The 20,513-nt window shown below is 39.8% G+C and overlaps 1 protein-coding gene across 1 annotated transcript in view; it reads left to right on the forward strand.

The window, feature by feature from the left end:
- Positions 1–20,513, forward strand: part of cdh11 (cadherin 11, type 2, OB-cadherin (osteoblast)) — an 82,172-nt gene that overhangs the window by 48,850 nt on the left and 12,809 nt on the right. Inside the window, exons 3-7 of the mRNA XM_020921043.2 lie at positions 10,730–11,000; positions 11,913–12,052; positions 13,195–13,489; positions 15,316–15,435; positions 17,876–18,043. Of these exons, the coding sequence (XP_020776702.1) occupies positions 10,856–11,000; positions 11,913–12,052; positions 13,195–13,489; positions 15,316–15,435; positions 17,876–18,043 (868 nt within the window). The 5' untranslated portion in view covers positions 10,730–10,855. The remainder of the gene's footprint in view (positions 1–10,729; positions 11,001–11,912; positions 12,053–13,194; positions 13,490–15,315; positions 15,436–17,875; positions 18,044–20,513) is intronic.

The raw sequence follows: 20,513 nt of genomic DNA on the forward strand, positions 1-20,513 counted from the left end.
GGCTAGAAAAAAGCAGTCATTAACAAAATAAATGACAGCTGAATTATTATCCATTTATATTAATTTGGATAATTTTGGAGGAAACATGTAGTTATGCAGCACAATTTCTGGCCAACTATACGGCAGCTGGTTCTAATCCCACCCACAGAGGCATAGTTGTTGTAGACAGGACATCCAAAGTAAATATAAACCAAATCACTGTGAGATTACTTTTGCTATTTAGTGCTATAACAAGTAATGAGCACTGTGGACGATTGCCAAGTGCATGACTGGCTGAAGTTATGCTTGCTCTATAAAGTATAAACTTATGGAACACCTGTAAGATTAGTGTCTGATTCAATATCAGACGATGGAGGGAGGAGGGGAGTCAATGTCTGTGTTCTGTGCAGTTATATTCTTTGTACCAGCTCGGTGAAACCAGGTAAGAGTGATCTGGGATTAAATGGAGGACACAAATGGCATTAGGATATGTAAAAAATGAGAGGAGATTGCTTTTACAAAGTTATCCTCCAGAATGAGATTAGTGACGAAGCCCAGAGCAGCCCCCGGACAACTGTATCCGTGCTGAAAAAAATTACAACCATTGCCAAAGTTAATAACAATTTTTTTTTTAAATTATATCTTTAAAATCGGGAAATGTCCCAAAAATGATGCAGGAAGCTGAAACCTATGAGAACAAAATGGTAATGTAATTTTGATTTCTAAATCTCAAACTTTGTTTAGGCATTTAAATCGTTGTAAGAGTGTTCATGATTTTGTATTTTCACAGTGTCCGGTACCTGTTTTGTCAAAATAAGTCAGCTGTGTACTGTTTGCGACTAATTAATCAGGAAGTGTACTATTAGCATGCAAGTTGCTGATAGCATTACCATGATGGCAGAACTCATCGTGGTGAATAATTAGGATGCCTGGAATGCATAAAGTAAGTGAGCAATAACTTTGGATCACTGCAAACAATTTAAAATAAAGCTGTTCTGTTTTCACATTTTTAAGACTGTAAAAATCAGGTACAGTGTCTTTAAACCTACACATCCATTGGCTTTAGTCAGTTATGAATCAATATTTTTAAATTTAACATGGTCCCCTCCCCTGAAGAACCCCACAGCTAGAAACTCCTCAGCCAGAAGATGACAATATTCCATTTCTTATTTTGCTTTATGTTGTTCCTAACGCGACACAATATGAACAGACAACAAAGCCAGGCAGAACAATGCAAAGGAAGATTAGATTTTCCGATTGAATATTCTCCGGATGTACTCGCACTGTGGTTGTAATTGCGGAAAATATGGTGTCATAACATGAAGATTTAGATGTGATTTGTGTGTTCCTGTTGAGTAGTTTTTGGATGGATCTTATGTTAATTCAGTTTTGTTATCTTTGACCTCCCTCCCTCTTTCTCTCCCCCTCTGTGTCTCTTGCTTACTTTCATTCCTTCTCTCTCTCACACTCACACACACACACACACACACTCTCTCTCTCGGTCTGTCTCTCCCTCATCTCTTTCTCTCTCGCTTTCTTCCTCTCTCTCTCTCTCTCTCTCTCTCTCTCTCTCTATCTATCTTTCTCTCCCCCCCTCCTTCCTCCTTTCTCTCCCTCTCTTTTTCTTTCTCTCTCTTTTCCCTCTCTCATTCTCTCTCTGTGTCTCTCTTCCTCCCTCTTTCTCTCTCTCACCTTCTCTCTCTCTCTCTCTGACCCCACTTCCTCTCTCTCCCTTCCACGCTTCAATTTGCGACGTGTTCAGCATGTCTTTATCATCCTCCGCTCCTGTCCTCACACGCGCATAATCCTGTTCGCGCGGCATAAATCAGATGTAAATATCCCATAAGCGGCATCTCGGAGCGGAGCTGAAGAAGAAGAGAAGGTATCTGTGTGTAGGAGAGAAGGAACGCCATGATTTATACACATTTATAAGGGGACAAGGCTTGAGGGAAGCGCAGAGGACAGAGCCATACAAGCATGTGGATTCAAGACATTTGGCATTTATGAGAAAACGGTGGGAACCTTAAACCTCCTGATGTTTTAATATGGTATCTTTGCTTTTGCAGGGCCAGTATTTGTTCCTTATGGCTCTATGTTGTTGTGTTTCTGTAATGAGGCTGTATAATCAGATAATAGGGCCCCTGCTGCTGCTTAATGGGCCCCTCATTTGTCCACAGCAGTCATTGATGCTCTGTGTCAGGGCAGAGCTGGGACAGTAACATTTCTCTTCCGTTTGGTCTTAATAATGTTTTCAAATGTTAACAAGTCTTTCAGAGCTTTTGCATTGGTACATGTTTTACAGCTGAAATTATTGTACAGTCTGGTCATAATCGGTGGTGGAAGAAGTATTCAGTTTTGTTGCTTAAGTAAAGGTATAGATACCAGAGTCAAAAAAATCTACTTAAGTTTAAAAATGTGCTTAAAAAGTAAAACATAAAAGTATTTTAAACAGATTATGAGGTTTTCAAATGTAATGATTTTGATAAAGAATTATTTTGAAATGTGTTGAGAAGAAACAACTGAATCAGTCTAGCTGTTTCATTATTTTTGTTTGCTCAAACTATGAACACGTTAAAATACACCCCACAGACATTTCAGCAGGTCTCAAACAATAATAAAAAATACTTTTACTTTTCAGTCCAGTTCAAAAATGTAGTGGAGTAGAAAGGATAGCTCTCAAATGTAGTGAAGTAAAAGTTTTTTTTTTTTAATTACTGAAGTAAAGTACACATACAACAGTTTTACTTCAGGACTTTTTTCTTTACATTCCACCTCTGGTAATAATGTTGCAGAATAGTAGCTTCAGTGACAAATGAACCATGAACCAAACAAAAAAATGCATAAATAGAAATATGAAGCTAACAGATAAATATTTCTTTGTAATAACATTAATACTAATGGATTTCTATTCTGCTTCTAGTAAGCTATTAAGCAAGCCAATATTGGATCAATGAAAGCCATTTCAAGTGCTAACGTGATCACAAGTCCAGTAAACGTGTGTGGATTTTGAAACCCACAGGGGTAGGATGATGTCCGTGTATTTGTATAGTTTTTGAGTCTATGTAGAATATCCAATGACAGTTGCCTGGCCAGCATATTCCCCAATGCTTTGCAAAGATCTGTAACACAGTCTGGACACTTGTTTTATCTCCTCAAGTTCAGATATGCATTATTGACAGGTGGATTAACGAATCAGGGGAATGTAGTTCCTTTGAATGAAAACAAGGATGGCTGCCTACAGAGAAAACATATTGGACAGAAAATGTCAATGATGTGTCACTGAAATGAACAAACCTGATTGGACGGCTCTGTTTTTGTTGGGCCTTTGACCGGACTGAGAGATCATCTGTACTGAATACACACAGAGAACCAGTCTCACGGTCCATTGTTGATGAAAACTTTTCCCTCAGTAAACAGCTGTCTGAAGATTAAGTAATTTTTTTCCTCTATAGAGATACACACATCAAAAGGGGTATGTGCTCCTGGTTTGAAGTCTCTTTGTGGCAGCTGGAGGATCTCAGCCCTCCTTTATGGCTCACCGCTCAAACCAGCTACTCCTAGAGTCACGTTACACGTTTACACAGCTGCGAAAGTCTTCATGGGATATTTCCACCCAACAATGTGAGATAGACTGATAACTTGATGTTTAGAATTGAAACAGGGACAAAACAGTAACTTCAATGGGTCATAATGGCTCCCAGCTGAGAGCAGTTTCTATAACCTCAGCAGAAACATGTGTAATATCACTGTAGACAAATTAAGTTATAAGTAAGGTTAGTTTACAGTGGCAATTTTTTAGGGTGTTGACTGTAGTTGCTTTTGTACAGAGGATAGATCATGAGAAGGGAATTTGGATGTTTGGGAGCGATGTGATGTGTTCAGTAAACCGCTGACATTTCAAAATGGGGGCTGTGCACATTTGTCATTGCTCTGTGGAAAGAACTGTCCTGGTAAAAGCAGAAGTGTAATTTTCCCCAAATGGATCTTATACTGAATATGCTGTGAGTCACAAAGCTGCCAAGCAAATATATCTAAAACTGAACTTTAACAATAAGAACATTTAAATGAGTAGCTATTTCATAACATTCCTCTTCCCAGAATACTTTTCAAACGCTATACTACTACTTATAAATTTAGCATTGTATCAGTACTCTTACTTGAGAAAAAGTTTTGGTTTTTGCTCTCACTGTGAGTAGGTCTACAAGTGCAAATCATTTAATATTGTTTGTTGACAATATTAAATGATTTGAACCTTCGTGTTTCTTGCACGCTCCTTCAAACATGTTGACTTAAAATTATAAATCTGATGTTATGTCCAGACAGATAATATTACTTAAATAATAGTTTCCCCAAATACATTTTAACACTTACTTGAGTAATTTCTTGTACATCTTCTACTTCTACTTGAGTAATTTTTGGAAGTGATAGGACTTTTGGAAGTGACAGTTACTTTTGTACAGTTGTTGACTACTGTATCCACCTCTGATCATAGTGGCAGCATTTGGAGTACTAGACGCAGCAAACCTAGTGCAGCTATTTCTCTGTGTGGTTCTATAGGCTCCACGTCTGCCCCCAGTGCCTTTAAGAATCTTAGCTATTTTATTTTTCCTTTAGCCTCAAATCAATTCCAGACACAGTGGTTTCCTGCCCTCCCCCCGGGGCCACACCGCAGCCCTCTGAGTCACACACCATCTCTGCTCCTCGGGCCCTGCACTTATTCCTGGAACTGTCGGCTTCTTCTCAAGACCATCTCAGGTTCTTTCTGTATCACTTTCTGCTGCTCCACAGGATACGCAGTAAAGTTCCCAGATCCAAATTATACAGGAGAAAATACAGATTACACTGGTGCTCAATTAACAAAGCATGGGTTTGGACTGTGGGCAGAAACACGACACTAGGCTGGACTCTGGCCCAGGGCTGAGTGGTAATGGGTAGTTTGTGTTTCAGTAAAAGGGAGCAGTTGGCCAATCTAAGGAGAAACTATATTATTATGTTTTATAAATTAGATACATGACCTTTTGGTTTGCTAATGTTTGTGCATGTTGCTAAGTAAAGCATTTATTTTCAATAGAAAAACAGTCTAATTATCATTCAGCCATCCCTTTACAATTATAAGGCTGTGTCTGCATTATGGTTAGTTCTGTGATGTTGAGGCTTTAAATTCTGACCATTTACAGAGCACAATGAGGATGGAAATTGTTTTTTGTTCATAAAAACAAAACAAAACTATAAAATTAGGGGAGAGGAATATATGAATAAATCAATTTAGATGAAAATGCTTGTTATAACCTTATAATTCTCAGGGGAAACTATGTCATTTGAAGGTCCTTTATTACACAAAACTGACTCTTGTGAGCATTTAGCCATGTTTTAATGTTGTTATCTCATCAAAAACATACCTGGAGACTGGAGTTGTCTTTTGTTTCATTCACATATGTTTGAGTAAGTCTTTATTATTATATATATCTGTCTACATCTCCAAAGCTCAAAATGCTCTGTTCCATCTTGTGATGTCATGAAGCTAGAGACTTTGAGTTAACAGTTACTTTTTCATCTTTAGTTCTGTAGAAATGGGCAATTCTAGGGCTGAAATTATCCAAATGATTCTAGTGAATGTGTATGGAAAAACACGGTGGAGTAATTCCTGTATTACCACATAACATGGAACAGGTTTGAGAGAAGAACTCCTAAATAAATGTCTAAATATGCAGGGTTTGTGTGTTAAACATTTGAATGAAACAAAAAACAAGGTATTGATCAGGAAATAATACTATAGTGTAGATCAGAAAATAGTGTAATGTGGGCCCTTTCCCGTCCACCAACAAACCCCATTCACTTCCTGCTCTTTCACTTTTTTCTATTGTGGCTTTCCGTGGCCCTTATGAAAATCTTGGGGCCTACATTTCAGGGTTTATTGCTTCGATACATAACACATGGCAGATAAAGAAGCCTCTGTTCTCTGGAGTGTCCTCGGATGCTTGGTCTTGGCCCGTTTCCTGTCACTCTCCCCTCTCTCTGTCTTTACGTGGAACTGCTCGGTGACCTTTGATCCCAGCACATGGGCCTTATGAATGGTCTGTAATAACTGCGTGTGCACTCCCGAAGATTTGCGGTCAGCGTTGGAGGGTGAGTGAAAACATGTGTGGAGGAGTGGAGCTGATGAGGAGCACTCCAGGTCAGGGGCAGATCTGCAATGGAAAAGTTCAGATATAATCTTTAAAGGTTCTATATTACACAAAATTGACTCTAGTGAACTTTAAGCCATGTTATATTGTTGTCCTCTCCTCAAAAACACAGTGGAGCACTTTCTCTATTACCACCTGAAATCACTAATGTTTTCTGTTTGAGAGAAGAACTCAGCCTAATACGGAGAAAGGTGTGAATGAAACAACTCCAGGTATGTTTTTAATGAGGAAACAATATTATAACAGATCAGAAAATAGCGTAATATGGGCCCTTTAAAGGTGCATTGTGTGACTGTTCTGGTGAAGGTTGTGCCACCTGTTTGACTTCACGGAGATGTTATTGCTTTGCCTGAACCTTTGGGTTAGTGAGTGAGCACACTGCGGTAGGGCTGAATGATTTGGGAAAAATATCAAATTGGAATTTTTCAGACAAGCACTGAGATTAGATTTGCGTTTTTTGTTTTTCTAATAGGATCCTGTCCAAAGTTCACATTTTAAACGTGTCCAGAAGAGCTGACAAAACAACTGAAATATGAACAAATACAAGAATCACATTTCAGCACATGTTTGTACTGATCTAAACTATTGGGTTAACAGTTTTTATACAGAAAAAGACAGGATATACTCATATTAATGTTTGTGGAGGAAGAATAATACTTAAATTGCAGCTTTTGCAATTTTCTAACCATTCGACTAGTGATTTAAATTTGGGAGTGATTAATTGTAGTCTTACATAGCAGACTTGTGTTTACCTTTCACATCATGATATTTCCTCCTGTGCTTTGATCATACTCTATTTTTTGTCCCACTTGTTGGATTTGTTCTGTTTTGCTGCAGCTCTGCACAGTGAAAATATTTTTGTTGATTGTAATCTTTTTATCTTTCAAGCGTAAACAGCCTGAAGACAGTTGAACCACTTGAATTGACTGGCAGCCATTTTGTGAAGAATGCTCAAAGTCTAATCAAACAAGGCTCATTAACACAATGATTGCATAGTATTTCCAACATCATTGTACTAGCCCGCTGTTCAAAATGCTAATCACAAGGAGCTAATCAGAATGAGGACAAGCCACATATTTGGGTTTATTTTTGAGCGGAACATTTTGTGAGGATAAATGGGACTTCAGCACAACAATAGTGTAGCTAATTAGGCACGAGTTGTACTTGCCACGACAATAGACGATCTCTGCGTCTGTGTTGCTCGTGGGCTTGGCTTTAACACAGAATTGAACTGTTCCCTTCAAACTCTGGAACATCAACCAAATACAACTGATTTGAAATACATTTTAAAACTATTTTACTGGAGGTCACTGTTTAATTATGTTCGGAAAATATTCAAGTTTGCTAAATCAGCACTTGGTCAGGCAGAGTTGGGTGGGTGGACAAACCAACTGAAATATGAACTGAAATGACAGGTTCTCAGGCTCAGGTGTTTGGGTAGAGGTGGTTGAGGCAGAAGTGGTTGAGGTAGAGGTGGTTGGGGAAAAGAGTTGGGCTGGGCAGAGGTGGTTGAGGCAAAGGAGGTCGGGCACAAGTGGTTGGTAGAGAAGTCCTTTAGCACTTTGTCAGGCAGAGGCGGTTGGGCAGAGAAAGTTGGGGTAGAGGTGGATGGGATAGAGGAGGTAGGTATAGTGTTGGTTGGTTAGAGGAGGATGAGCACAGGTTGGGCAGAGGTGGTTTGGGTAGAGGATTTCGGGCAGAGATGATGAGACAGAGGTAGTTCAGGGAATATTTGGTTGGGGCAGATTGTGAAGTGGCAACAAGCACATTACCAGGTGTAATTACTCTGTAGTTGTAGCAGTATCTTTGCTCTGTGCAGTGACCATGGTCTTAAGGTGATTTTGGAGGATGCTGAGGGAGCAGGGCACTTTTCCCTGTAATCACTCCAGGCCAGCCTCAGAAGCCTGTTAGTGGCTCTAATTGAAAGGCAATTAAAGCTCGGGTTTCGTAGTACGGTGTCTGTTTCAGCTTTTAGTCAACCACAGATCGCTGCACAGAAAGGGGACACCCCCAGAGCGCTGCCGCCCAGAGCAGCCTGCAGCCTCCTCAAACCTCATGGACCTGACTGGGATCATCATTTAGTTTTGGTGTGTCTCGACATGGTGATTGTGTGTGATGTACTGTTGGACTAAGTCAGACGGCAGTTTTAACAGCTCCCCGAGGTGCCATGTCCTCTACACAGTTCACAGCATTCTCACCAAATGTACTGGTTAAACAGGGAGATAAAGGGGCAGCAAATATTTCTGTTCTACTGTTTTAAAGGAGCACTCTGTAACTTTTAGGCTAGGCATCCGTTACCTGCTTGTTTCTATGTATACGACATTGCTCAGCCTGGAATGTTCCACAATATGACAAATTAACTCTACTTTACATTTATTAAATTATATCTGACTTGTAACTTGGCCTGGTTTAGCCTCCAAGAAGATAGTAAGGTTTAATACCAAAATGTGAAACATTCACACAAAGTAATAACATCTCCATAGAGAAAAGCATTTGACTGACCCTCAACCAGGAAAGTTGCACAATGCACCTTTAATATCAGAAATAAATCAAAATTCTGTGTTTCATGTCAGAGTTGCTGTTTTTATCATTTGCTTCCATGTGTCATCACTTCATTCTTAAATCCCTACAATTAAAAAAGTAGCTGGAGGTCAGGTCTGAATGTTACGGTGGAGTTTACTTTTTACCTGAGACTGCAAATTTGTTGACCTGATTTATCACAAATATCTCTGTAATTATTGGGCTTATCCACGTGAAACAAAATCAGGCACAGACATTCAGTGTCTTCTCTGTCAGCATAAATAAGTAAAAGTGAATGAATTTCTTTCACAGTAGCTTCAGAAAGCAGTGCCATTATTCAACCCCTAAGATGTGTTTTGTCAGTTGAAAGGATTTTAAAGCATAAGATTAACACGGAAAATTTGTAGAGTCTTTTGAACATTTGTGGATGATAAGTATGAATATTTCTTTCAAAAACAGTAAATCAAAAATAAAGTCTAGAATGCAACCTATTGGTACTGTATGTTTAAACAATTTGAATAAATATAAGTTAATGAAAAAAAGTTGTGGTCGTCATTGTTTTCAGAATGTGATGGTGTCATACTCTCAGATGGGGGGGCAAAAGACAGAGACAGTTTTCCCTATTGTTTACATTGTACGTTGTCATGAAATATCCAAAAGGTAAATTCACAAATGTTTGACCTGATCATTCATACTAGTGACACTACCCAAGAACTCACTGAATTACAACACAAATCAGCATTTTAGAACTATACATTTTGCCTACCTCCATCTGTGTTTAATAATATTGGTCTATGGAATGTTATGATGTCATCTCCAGCCCGGCAATAAGAGAGTAACCATGATGGCTGTTGCTAATGGACCTCAGAGCTTACACTAAGTTATGATTCATTAATAAAATCCACACACATGTATAATCTGTTTATTGCTGTGACCTGCATTTGACACAGCTCTGAGCCCTCAGCCCCACCTCTCATCGATCAGTTTCTCACTCTACCCCTTGACTCCTTACATCCAGGGCCCCCCACAGTGGGTGAGCCGGGGGCCGTGGGTGCCAGAACAGAGGTTAAACTATGCTTGAAGAGGGACAAATCTGAAGTTAAAAAGTGCTAGTACATACAAGGCTGTATATCTTTGTTTATACTGGATACGGATATGGATATGGATATGGATATGGATATGGATATGGATATACAGGCTGTGAGACAAGAAGATTTTACTAACTTTATATATGTATGTATGTATTTATTTATGTATGTATGTATGTATATACGTATGTATGTATGCATTTATTTATTTATTTTTGGTAAAGTTCATCCTTTTAGTTCCTGGTTGGACACAGGGAGCAGATATGGCATATGTAGAGGTAATTCTATAACAGTTACCTGGCAACTATAATGTTAACAAAGGCACAATGAGCATAAGTCATGGTTATGATTAAACAAATAAAAATAGATGACAATATTTATTTTGTTAAAACAATGTTTAATTTGTCAGAAAGAGGGTTTCTATTTTACACAGATTGTAACCAATCAAACCAAGTAATAAAAGATGAAAACCTGTCATATCCATTTTAATGTCAGCCCAGATGTGTTGTTAAAATGTTGACAAAAAATCAACACCCGTCTTCAAATTGTTCATGTGGTCACAGGTTTGCTTTAGGCTGTAAACCGCTGTGCCCACCACCGAGCATCTGCGTGTGTCTAATTCAGTTACAGTAATGAGCTGTAAGGCAGTGGCACTGGAGTAATTAGTGCATCACACACTTCAGCAGAGCACTCACTGTGTGCATCCAACATGTGAACTGTACACTTCAATGTGCAGAATGAAGGAATGAACAGTGGGTGTGGACTTCAGTTTCCTAAAACAGGCTCTATCCAATATTTTCCCATGGTTGAGCAAGTTTTTTCCCCTTGTACAGATATATTTCATTATTATTTGGTATGAAATGAGATTGCTGTGTGCTATCTGCATCTGTTTATTATTTATTATTAACACTATTATGTTTAAACTGAAACAATATCCTGTCTTCTTTTGTATTTCAGATTCTGATTGGCTGCGATCTGTCTCCACTGTGATGAGTGACAGCAGCAGGTCTGTTCTGAGCTAACCCACTCAGATCTACACAGCCAGTGCTAACAGGACGAAGAGCACCCACCCAGGGCAGTGTCATGGCGCTGATGGGCAAACGCGGGGCTCGGGTTCTGCTCAGGGGCCTCCTCCTGCTGCTGGGGGTCACGAGTCTCTGCAGCATCACATCTGCAACTAGGAGAGGAGCCACGCTGGAACACAGAGCACACACACACAGACATCCAGGTCAGGACATCAGCGTGGAAAGCCATATTATCATCAAGAAGTGGCGCTCTCGAATCACAGCCGAACAAAAGCACTCTTAACAGTTCAAAAATGGAACTCAAGGTTTCTGACTCCTATTCACAGAGCGAGTTTAGCTCCATCAGGGTCACTGGCTGCCAGATAGTGGGTGTAGAATTTCTGTGGAGTTATCATATAGGACCAGGTTTAGGTGTCTGCTTTTAAGTTATTGATATAACTTGAATTGATTCTAAAAATAAAAAAAAAAAAAATAAATAAAAAAACAGGGATTAACTTGATGCACTGTGTATGTGTAATTTTCCAGGGGGAGGGTCCTCCGTTTGCTTGTCTCTGTGATGTTATTGCTTTGTCTGAAATATTCCATAGTGAGTCTTGAATTCATTTAATTAAAGTTGTATTTATTCTCCAAAAATATCCTGAAAAACATGAATTTCTACCGTGAGTGGGGTCACCTCTCCATAAATCTGACCTGTAACTTAGCTTGGTGATGTCACATGCCTATGGAAATGGCTATGTCTAATACCATATTGTGGCACATTCCAGGCAAATATTTCCATAGCGACAGTAATGAGTGAACCCTCCACCAGAAAAGTTAGATAAAGCTTAGATAAAGCTGGTTCCTTTTGGACAATGACAAAATAAAACTTGATACCTTATAAATCTAATACATAGTTATAATTTATCTGATTTATGGTTAATTTAAACATACCTAAAGTGTGATTTAGTTATACAAGTCTTGTAACATGTCTTTTGACTAATTATACATTATAGTCATGGTTTATCAATAATATACATTCAATCGACAATATAATTAAAAAGTTCCCTGCAGTAGCCTTTACAAGTCTGGTGATCATAGACCGACCTGCTCCTACCTGTCTGTGTCTCATCCTCCAGGTCGCAAATCCCTCCACAGACACCATCACCGCTCGGGGAAGGTGGGTCAGGTGCTGCACCGCTCCAAGCGAGGCTGGGTGTGGAACCAGTTCTTTGTGATTGAGGAGTACACCGGCCCAGACCCCGTCTTAGTGGGCAGGGTAAGTGTCAGTATGTCATAGTCAGGGGTGAGTATTGATACGTTGCAGTCACATCAATCTGGGGGTGTTCTACGTGTACCTATTGGCAGAATGTTGAACAGTTACCATGGTGGCACAATGCACACATTAGCAAGTCAGAAATGTTTTAATATAGTCTGAAAAGTCGAGAAAAAATACAAAGTGAATTTAAACAACACATTTTCAGGAGCCTATGATCAATATGAGCCTTCATGGTTCTGTTTAAGTGTTTGATTTTCAACAAAAATGTGACAGTATCTAACTGGAAAAAACTGCTAGCTAACTTGTTTTACATGTGAGTGTACAAATCATCTCACGTCATCTCTCAAGTTATAGTTCCAACTAAGTCAGCTCTTTCTGGTCAGATTGTGTTAAAATAAAGATCAGATTAAGTCTAATTTGCATAACAGAGCAGTGCTTTCAGTTAGCATCATACCCCCAGCCAATGTTGATGACATCGGCTGCAAAGTCTCAATATACTGTAAAGTGAAAAATAGCCAAATGTTACTACAAAAATATTCAAGTAAATATCAGTTGTTATTCAAATATGAGTTAAAAAAAAATGGCATTTGACTGAATGTGATGTTTGAGTGAGTGATTGGTGGCAGTTGGAGGGGCTGTTAGCGCAGATTGGCAGTTTTGCTTCTGTTAGTCTGCCACAGGGTGGCTGTGGCTACAGAAGTAGATTACAACCACTGTACAGTGCTTTAGGTGTTTGGAATGGAGCTAGATAAATCCAATGAAGTATTAGTATTATTTAAAAAGGACGCCAGGCTCGCTACATCTTGGAAGTAGCTACCAGCTGCTCTTTGGGAAAGTGGGTACAATAGCAGTTCATGATTTATTGTTATTATTAAATATAAGCTTAAAATTTCTAGTCCCAACAGAAAGTATAAATATATACCGGTAATTGTTGGTTAACCAAAAACACACTCCCTCTAATATTTTGCATGCAGTGCACTTAAGTAAAAGTACTGTTATCCAGTATCAAGTACAGTTGAATTAATGGTAGAACTATCTAAGTGCAGTCTATTCTAAAAAGTTCCCCAAGTAAACATACCTATTTATAACTCTCGACTTCTGTAAATGAATGAAATGATGAATCCATGAATTTCTCTCTACAGCTCCACTCAGACGTGGACTCGGGTGACGGAAATATCAAATACATTCTGTCAGGAGAAGGGGCTGGCACCATCTTTGTCATTGATGATAAAACGGGCAACATCCACGCCACCAAGACGCTGGACCGAGAGGAGCAGGCTCAGTACACACTCACAGCTCAGGCCGTTGCCCGGGACACCAACAAACCCCTAGAGCCTCCCTCTGAATTCATTGTCAAAGTGCAAGACATCAATGACAACCCCCCTGAATTCCTGCACGGACCCTACTATGCCAGTGTGCCAGAGATGTCCAATGTTGGTAAGTATGAAACACAACTGAACCCGAATGCCTTTAGCTGGTATGTACTGAGGACATTTGTGGGTTTGAAAACTGGTTTTAGTCATAGAATCTGGAAATCCAAACTATGGAGCTCATTCTGCATTTTTTTGATAATTAGCCTATATTACACCAAATTGACTCTTGTGAGCTTTAAGCCGTGTTAGAATGCTGTTACCTGATTTTAAAAAAACTGCTGTTTTGTTTCACTCACATATGTTTGAGTAACCCTGCATGCTTAGTCTGTCTACATCTCTAAAGCTCAAAAAGCTCTGTTCCACCTTGTGATGTTATTAAGTGGTTGTTTTCAAGTTAACAGCTACAATTTACTTTTTTTAGTAGAGATTGGCAATTCCAGGGCTCATTGAAACAATTATAGGAATGGTGTATGGAGTTTGCAGTGGAGCTCTTCCTGTATTACCACATGACATCAATTTGGAACAGAAGAGTTTTCAGAATCTGTGTGTGTGATGGCAACAAAACAAAATACGCTCCAGGTATGTTTTTGGTGAGGAAACAACATTATAGCATAGATTAGAAAATAGTGTAATGTGGCCCTTTAAAGCTTTCCTGACTTTGAAATGTTATGAATTTAATACATTGTCAGTTCAACACAAAATACCAAGAACCATTTTAAGTCTTAGTATTTGAACTTGCTCGATTACATCCACATACCAGAGCAGACTTTCCACAAGTGGTTTCATAGACACAGATTTCTGTTTAAACGCGGTTGAAGTCTTTTTCCACACTCAGAGATTTGACATTTCTATAAACCTTTGGAAAGAGTGGAAACTAAATTGCTGGAACCCGTGCAAAGTCACGTAGCTGCTGTATTTGAGTTTGGCTGAAGCCGCTCTCCACTGGGCCCTCTCACTCTCTCTTAGATGTGAGGTGGAGGAGGCGAGGACCGGCCCCTGAAGGCTGACCTCACATTCTGCTCCACTCTCACTGTGAGAAATCCCGACAGTGAGTGGAGACATCTTTAAAGAGTAGATCTGTCAGAGCACTGGTGTTTAGGTCCATTCACACTCTTCCTGTGAAGTTTGTGCAATTCAACTCTCTATAGTCCACTGCAATTCTATGTACACAGCCTCGCTCCTCTCTGCTGAAGACGAGTTTCATCCATGTAGAAATTTGGCATCTTATTAGAAAATGTAATCAAAGAAATTCAAATTAACATGGCAAACATGGCTGAAAACATTTGATTGGAGATATTATATTACATTATAACAGTGCTCCCTCATTATTAGCCTACTCTAAGTTTTATTTCAATTGATTCATGAATGTTTCAGTAATTGTTTTGTTCTCATTTTAAGAGTCGCTTTTACTCTCTGGCTTTTAACACCGTGTGAGTGTTAGTGGTCTTTTATTGTTTTGTTCTGTTGATTTTATTTATTTTTTCCTTATTCACAGTTTAATTTATTAGTTTTTACTCTGTTGTTTTCATTATGTTTTTATTGTATTATATTGTATTTTTTAAAATTCTCTATGAGCAGCACATTTTGTTTATAAAATGTACTACAGAAATAAAGCGGATTGGCTTTAAGGCATGAGAACCTTTATCTCCACCCACAGTTCAATACTTACTTATGATTATTCAGAAAATGCAGTCTCTGGGTCATATGTGATAAAAATGGGATATGATATAAAAATGTCACTTACAAATAAAAAATGAAGAGGTGTCAGTCCTGTAGTTTTGAATATGTCAGTGGCCTTTTTCTGTCATTAATGCATTTTAGATCAATATCAATCAATACAATATGTCTTCATAACACATCTAATATGTCATTGTTGTGTGTTTGGTGTAGGCACGTCAGTGATGCAGGTGACAGCCACAGACGCAGATGACCCCACGTATGGGAACAGTGCTCGTCTGGTCTACAGCATCCTCCAGGGGCAGCCATACTTCTCTGTGGAGTCTCAGACTGGTCAGTACCACACCACCCATCACACAACTAATCCAAACGTTCAACTTGCCTGACCAGCCAGACCCTTCAACATTCCGTTCGAATCCAGGAGAGACTGAAATCAGACTATGAAACGTGAAAAATCTCCGCCCAACCTTGAAGAGATCCAACCACAGACCCGAATTGTGTCTCTCAACTGCAGAAAACAACTCCTCTCCAAAATTCTCGTAACATCCAGAACAAAATGTATAACTTCTTTTACCTAAAATAAGTCATAGTTTGGTGTTTTGATTGTTGATTCTGTAAAAATTCATGATGTTTCTCAGTGTTTTTTTTTGTTTTGTTTTGTTTTTTATGAGTAAGCAGCCATGTTTGTTTCTGACACAGCATGCGTTTTCTCTGATTAATTATTGTCAATCACACCCTGTCAAATCAGGGAGAGCCACTCATGTTTGTAAAGTTTTTTTCAAAGAGTGTGGTTCCAGCTGACCCAATAAGCGTTCAACCCTCATCCCCACAACTACAACTACACCCTCTCAGATATAACTTTGACCATCCCAATTTCAGCTTGGATGACACTGAATCTTTTCACTTAGCACGGTCTGTCTCAAAGATAAATTCGAGCTGACACAGTTACATAAGTACGTGTGGCCCAGATCTTTGTGTTTTTGTTTCCCAACTGTATTTGAATGCACCACTGAAAATTCCATTATAAGAACTTATTTGTTTCCCAGATATGGAAATGGAAACAAACTTTATTGATAGAATATTCCTTAGCCACAATAACTGAATTATGATAATAGCATAATAGAATAAGATATAATAGAATAATTAAAAGACAAACAGAACAAATAAAATAACAAGGAAAAATAGGGACTATTGTACAACATATGTGTCATATTTTGCCCCCTACTTGTTTCTGCAGAAAATCCTGTAATGTTCCACAGTATGGCATTAAATATATCAAAGTATTTGTTCTATTACTGGTGTTTGATGCTCTGAAATACCTTGAAAAACATGTATTCTTACTATGAGCACGGTCGCCTCTCTACAGATCTAACCTGTGACATGGCCTGGAGGTGCTACCAGCCTTAATTGTGATAGATAGGTTTAATGCTATACTGTGGAACATTCGGGGCAAAGCGATAACAAGAGAAAAGCACACCAGAAACGTTGCATATTGCACCTTTAAACCTTGATTTATTTCCTGAAGAATGTGCTTATCAGAATCTATAAACGCGATGCATACTTTGGCTGGACTCTGACAGTTTTGACTGTGCTGGATTGTCAGCTGGAGTCAGTTAGTAGCCCTCAGAGGACCCCATCAGGGCTCACAAGCTTAAACACAACAGAGAGGAGAGTGAGAGGAGGGCATGCATCTGTCCAGCCAGAGGAGCGTGGCCAGGCTTAGGGCAATTCATGAACAGAGAGGCGTTGGAGAGAGGCTGCACTGTGGTAAATCTGCCTAATCAAAGGACCCTGGCTCAAATCCACCGCTCACATTTCTAATTGGTTTGGAGATTATCAGCTTTTCATGCTGTCACACACACATATACACAGGGCCTCAGCTCGGCACAGACTGGCCAGGGAGATGGGGAGCACACACAGAGATTAGAAAGACGGAGATGGAAAAACATTGAGTGTAACTGCAGCAGCCATCAGTCAAAGGAAGACTGCTCCAGAACACTGACCTCTGAGGAACTTAACATGCACAAAACCATATGTGTTTCATATGGGATTAGTATCACTGTCTCTTTTGTGAAATGGTACAATATGAGCTTGTATTAGGGTTACTGTATTAGTGAACAAGGAACCAGTAGCAATAAAAAGATAAAATCTTGTGGTGGAAGAATTATGTTTTTTTTTTTGATTGGATAATCGTTTTGAGAATCAAATGACAACTTGGTCATCATGTCCAATGTTTTTGCAATCAAAGCCCCATTGTGAACGTTTTTGGACAAAATTAAAACTTTTTTTAGGATTTTGGATGGAATCATGCAAATGACATATCGTCTTCAGAAAGTTACACAGTGTTGCTTTACTATTTTTTTTAGCTTTACATTTTCCATGCTCAATTTTAAGGCACATATAGCTACACATTAGCTATATTTTTTAAAGGACTATTTTAGTCATGGTTTAAAAGCTGCAGGATGACATTTGGTTTAAGGCCAATTAAGTTTAACCTCTGGCATTTTAGTACCATCATATGATATTAATTTTACATTTTACCTAAAGGGCGGTTATGCACATTTTTATTAGTTTTATTACAAATGTCTACATGACCTATCTCTGTCCCCAGATACAAGGTAAACACATTCACATCAAATATTGCTTTTACTGATAACGTGTAATGTTGATTTATTCCTAAGTAACCATTGCAGATTCTATCACATACAATAAGTGCCCAGAGTGATAACAGAACAGTCCCTAATGGTTATCCGTGCCTGTTGTGTCTCTGAAGGCATCATCCGGACAGCATTACCCAACATGGACCGGGAGGCGCGTCAGGAGTACGACGTGGTGATCCAGGCCAAGGACATGGGCGGCCACATGGGGGGGCTCTCTGGGACCACTGAGGTCAAGATCACCCTGACAGACGTGAATGACAACCCACCCAAGTTCCCCCAGAGTGAGTCCTGTGTGGTGCTTTAAGTTTTATTTGAAATCGTTGAAGTTTGTCCAAGGCGTGCACAGAAACACCACTGAGAATTTTCTTAAATGTTTCTATCGGAAAACTCATAAAACGTATGGATTTGTTTTTACGGCAGATTTAAGTCCATCAATAACTCACAATTATTCATGTTGTTTGGGAGATAGGAAAATATTCTGACTTTTACAAAACCGTTTCAGAGAACAGCCACCTGCACAGTTCCAGATGGTGAACCGGGACAGAGATGACTTATTCAGGAGGGGTGGGAGGGATCGGAGGGGGCACAGAATGCAGAGTGCACCCATAAGACTGTACTGAGGTCAGGTTTAGGGATCAGGCTCCATGGTGTAGACTGGAAACAGCAGAAATAGACATAAACTTTAAGAAATAAAATATCTATTTTGAGACATTATGTCATATTATTAAAATATAAGTTTTGGTTGTCAATAGTAGGTAGGAATTAATGTGTTCAAACTATGTGTTCAAACAAAGTCTTATGCCAGTGTTTACATGGCTGAGGACATGAAATCCAAGTGTTTAACAACATTACAACAGTGCTGGATCACAGTCTCTGATCCTGGACATAGTCTCTGATGTCTCTGTGTGCGTTGGCCTGGGGCAGGTATGGCAGCAGCTGGTGTCCTCCCTGTGTTCCTTCTGCGTTCAGCTGCCACAGTCATTGAGGGAAAGCCTCTGAAATGAGAGAGAGCACAGGACAGACAGGCGTGAGGGCAGTGGGGGGGCAGCGGGGGGCAGGCTAGAGCTCCAACATGCTGCGGGAGGGGCACACGGCATATGGAACCAGGGCTTCAGCGGCAAATAACACAGACATTTCAGGTGAACAAATGAAAAGCTGAATCCAAGTAGAGTTGATGAAATTCATAGGAGGGAGGGCTACAGCAGATATAAAAATAGTTGATGGGTAAAGACACGGAGGAGCGAATGTGATGCAAGAGCAATGAATGTATTGGGATGGTGGATGAAATCCCACAATCCCTTGCACCAGCGCCGGGGGCCACACGACCAATTGAATTTCATGACTTACAGGATTGCCACACCTGGAGCAGGCGGATACTGGCGGAAGCGCAGCAGCAGAATGATGAGGGCACAGTGGGGCCTCCCTCACACATTAAACATTAGAACTGCACACAGAGCTGCCCAGGTCCTGGACCCACACTTCTGTTAACACTGTTACTGTTAACACTCTGTTAATATGTGATACATAATATAGGAACAGTTGAGGTTTCTCCTCTCTCACCAAACATACTGACCATTGACATTCCAAATGAAATCCAAGCACAGTAGAGTTTATTGAAAATATGCTGCATACAGCATATAAATATGTATTTATTTAAAATAAGAGATTACTAATTCATTTGAGTTTTGCAGAACCTATCATATGACATTTGGGTTCTTCTTCTACAGCGAGGTGTGCAATTTTGTTTTTGCAGAATTTTGTTTCTTTGATGAAAGATCTCATGGCTCAAAACCATGGGTCGTAGATTTCACAGTGAGACAGGGACAAAGATCAAACCAAGAACCATCGTCAACCAAAAAGTCTGATATCTGATAATATCTGATATCAAGCATGTCTATTATTTTGTAGTCTTGGCCACAGAGTAGGCCCTACTCTCAATTGGTCTATGATCAAGCTCTGTCAAACATTTGACCAACAGGCAACACCAACGCTTGAGAGGAACAGCTGAAGAGCGCAAGCAACAGGACCCTCTCTCTCCATTTCCCTTTCATTTATTAATTTTTTCAAAAGTCTAAACAACGCTAGCATGCACAGCTGGCTTCTGTTAACCAATACAGCTTTGGTGACTGCCCACAAGTGAACGATCATAAGTCTTATACGTCCCATATAAATGGCATTAAAGTGGCCAGTTCCTTAAAATGTGGGCACCTCAGATCTGGTTCACTATCTGCCTCTTCTTTCATTCACACACTTTCTCTGAGATAGTTTGTCTCTTTCATCTGTCTCTCAGAATCCATGAAATGTGACACGTACATCCAGCTTATGGCTCAGAAGCTATTTTCCTCTGGCTGTAGCCATCACTGTGACAGAGAGAGGAGAAGAGAGAGAGAATGCAGTCAGGCTGCGGTCAGGGTCTGGGTGCTAAACGGCTAAAGACAGATGTGCACAGAGAAGCACCGGAGGCTGGGGGTGTGGAGGTTTGGGGGGAGAAGGGAAGGGGGCAAGGTAAGAGGTGGACATATGGTTCTGGTGCTCCAATTCTGAGCCAGGTGCCCTCCCAACACACACACAAACACATACACACACACACTCATGCACACATACGCACACCTGACACAGTATTAATATCCTGCGGGCCTGCTCTCTCTCCTCTGGGCTGCCTCTCACAGATGGTAGGCTTCATGTTAATCTGCTGTGCCCTCCCACAGTGACCCGGGCCTCGAATAAAGAGCATGGCAGTCGGCCAGCACT

Source organism: Boleophthalmus pectinirostris, unplaced genomic scaffold (assembly GCF_026225935.1).
Source record: "Boleophthalmus pectinirostris isolate CB_2022bp ecotype Guang Dong unplaced genomic scaffold, ASM2622593v1 HiC_scaffold_5, whole genome shotgun sequence".
In the NCBI taxonomy this organism is placed as follows: Eukaryota; Metazoa; Chordata; class Actinopteri; order Gobiiformes; family Gobiidae; genus Boleophthalmus; species Boleophthalmus pectinirostris.